Below are 2489 nucleotides of genomic sequence, written 5' to 3' on the forward strand. Positions count from 1 at the left end.
TGTTCAAACCCAGCTGGGCACTTTCCTGTGCAACCTGGGGTAGGGAAACTGCTTTGGCAGGGGGGTTGGACTGGATGATCTCCTGAGGTCCCTTCCAACCCTCACCATTCTGTGATTCTGTAACAGTCCTGGGACGATCGGTGTTGCAAAACAGAGTGAGGAAGATCTATGTTTGCAGATTTTTTCTACGTGGTTTCAGAAGAGGTGGGTGATTTGCTTGTCAATGTCCTGGTTTGGTTTGAAGTCAAAGGCCTGTTCACAGTCATATTATACTTATGTGCAACGTGAGAAGTCCCAACAGCCTGGCCCATAGCTATAGGAAAAGTCACCTTTGTCACAGAAAGCCAGTGCAAGCTGCAAATGTGACAAACTGTAAATCTAAGAAGTGCTTGGAAGATGGTGTGTTTAAAGAGGTATAAAGCATTGTCAGGTTTGAACTTCAGCAGACTCTGGCCCAGTTACTCTGTTGGTGGGATCAGAGCCTTTTCTCCGTAAGAAGCTGAGTAAACAAAGTTCTTTGTTCCTGAGGTTCTGCCTTCACATCCATGCAATGCCAAGACATGTACGCTGAATTCCGGACTCTGGAGCACTGGATGCAAATTGTGATATGTGGTGTGAATACTTGTAGTGACTTTAAATTATTTTTTCATTTACTTGTATGTTTTCTCGTTCCCGTTCATTGATTGTATTTCTTCTTAATCTGCCTGATTTTGCTTTGAGATTCCTTTTCAGAGCTAGTTTTGTCTTCTGCATCTCACAGACTCCCCCCTCCTCATTCATCGTCCCATTTGCAGTGTCTTTAGTGCAGGCCATAAAGGGTCGGCATTTTTAAAAAGCTTTTTCTTCTTTGAAGCTTCACTGCCTAATTAAAGAAATGGTTGGTAAGAGATTGTGGAAGGCATCATTAAGAGGATCTGATTTGTTCTTTTCCTTCCTTTCCATGCACAGGTTTCAGATCAGAATTTGTGAGTAAATGGGACAGCAGCATCCCAAAGTATTCCTGTGCTGAAATTGTGACAATGGACAGAATACAAGGAGACTCTGCGAGTTCCGTGCCACCAAGAGATGCAGAGAGGAGCAGGACTGCAAAACAAGACCCAGGACTAACTGTTTTGGAAAAAGCACATGAGTTCTTTCAGATTTGTGATCTGGAAAGCAAAGGCTTCATCACTCGTCAAGACATGAAGGTAAAACAAAACTGGCTATGTGAAATGCCCAGTGAGAGAAGCTCCTGATTCCCTTAATGCATTGAAACTGCTTAATTTAGAGTTAAAAATTGTAAAACCCTCCTGATAACTTTAAAGAGATATGTAGGATTTAAAATAATCTCTCTGAAGTCTTACAGAATGTTTGCATTCGTTTCCAGAGACAAAACAACAAAAAAGTGGAAAATCAAAGTAAGTGAAGTTTAAAGAAATGCCTCAGGAATTTGATTCCATTCTTGCTGTTGAAACTCCAGTAAAGTCGTTGCTTTGCAATTTGCCACACTATTGCAAGTGGATTCAGCCCACCAATTTTATCCTTCTGTTTTTACAGCAAAATTGTCTAAATAAAGTCTTTCACTTTGGTTTCACCTGCCAGACAATGGTGAACTCTCAGCTGGATCACATATATATGTAGGAAGTATAGAAGAAGAGTATTTTAGCATTGTTCAGTGTTCACAATAATCTTAACAAATTGTTCTTAAATTGTTTGAGGGGCCAAAATGAGTTTTTGCTGAAAATGTTGATGGAAAAAAGCAATTATTTAACAAAATCTTTTGAAAATGGGATTGGGTGCATATTGCAGAAATGATAAGATGATTTGAACCAGTGTGTGGCAGAAAATAAGAATGTACTCATGCTTGACACGCAAAACATGATTTCATTGTGTTAAACCATTTCTACTTCAGCACTTATGGATGAAATAGAATTGGGGAGCAGTAGCAAAATAAATTCAGTGCAAACTACTACCAACAGAAGCATCTAATATAAAATCTAGAAACCTTCCATGCCCTTAGAAACAAAGATGTGTCTGCATATAGGAAAATGCAAGTGAAACACTTCTAACTACTTGTGCTGGAAAAAAAAAAACTCGTAGGAAATTGCTTGTATTACTAACTCACAAGAGCTTTCTGTGCCCTTGTGTTTTGCTGAGTTTTGTGTTCACCTTCTTCTGCAAAGTTGAAAAAAAGATGGGAGTGCAAATACTTGCTGTGCTGTAGGCTTTACCAATATACGTTATCTCAATGAAGTAACTGAGCACAAACAAATATGTTGATAGTGGTAATTTTGGTAAATCTAGGCTAATAGAGAATTTAACAGATTATAATTTTATTGTCTTTCATAAAACTGAACAGCATATATTTTCACCTACGTAGACCCACGTATATATATATATATATCTGTATGTATGTGAATATAGGAAGTATTAATATTTGCTTTTGCAAGGAACATAAAGACACTTAGGGCCACAAAAATGATGGTGAGGGGCCTGGAGCATCTCCTGTA

At 38.7% G+C, this 2489-nt stretch overlaps 1 protein-coding gene across 1 annotated transcript in view; it reads left to right on the plus strand.

Moving 5' to 3' along the window:
• Positions 1–1019: 1019 nt before the first annotated feature.
• LOC114818832 (EF-hand calcium-binding domain-containing protein 4B-like) overlaps positions 1020–2489 on the plus strand; it is a gene marked incomplete at its 3' end in the record, with an annotated part of 12993 nt that continues 11523 nt past the window's right edge. Inside the window, exon 1 of the mRNA XM_029086401.1 lies at positions 1020–1187. Coding sequence (XP_028942234.1) covers positions 1020–1187 — 168 coding nt within the window. The remainder of the gene's footprint in view (positions 1188–2489) is intronic.

Source organism: Antrostomus carolinensis, unplaced genomic scaffold (genome assembly GCF_000700745.2).
Source record: "Antrostomus carolinensis isolate BGI_N321 unplaced genomic scaffold, ASM70074v2 scaffold7700, whole genome shotgun sequence".
In the NCBI taxonomy this organism is placed as follows: domain Eukaryota; kingdom Metazoa; phylum Chordata; class Aves; order Caprimulgiformes; family Caprimulgidae; genus Antrostomus; species Antrostomus carolinensis.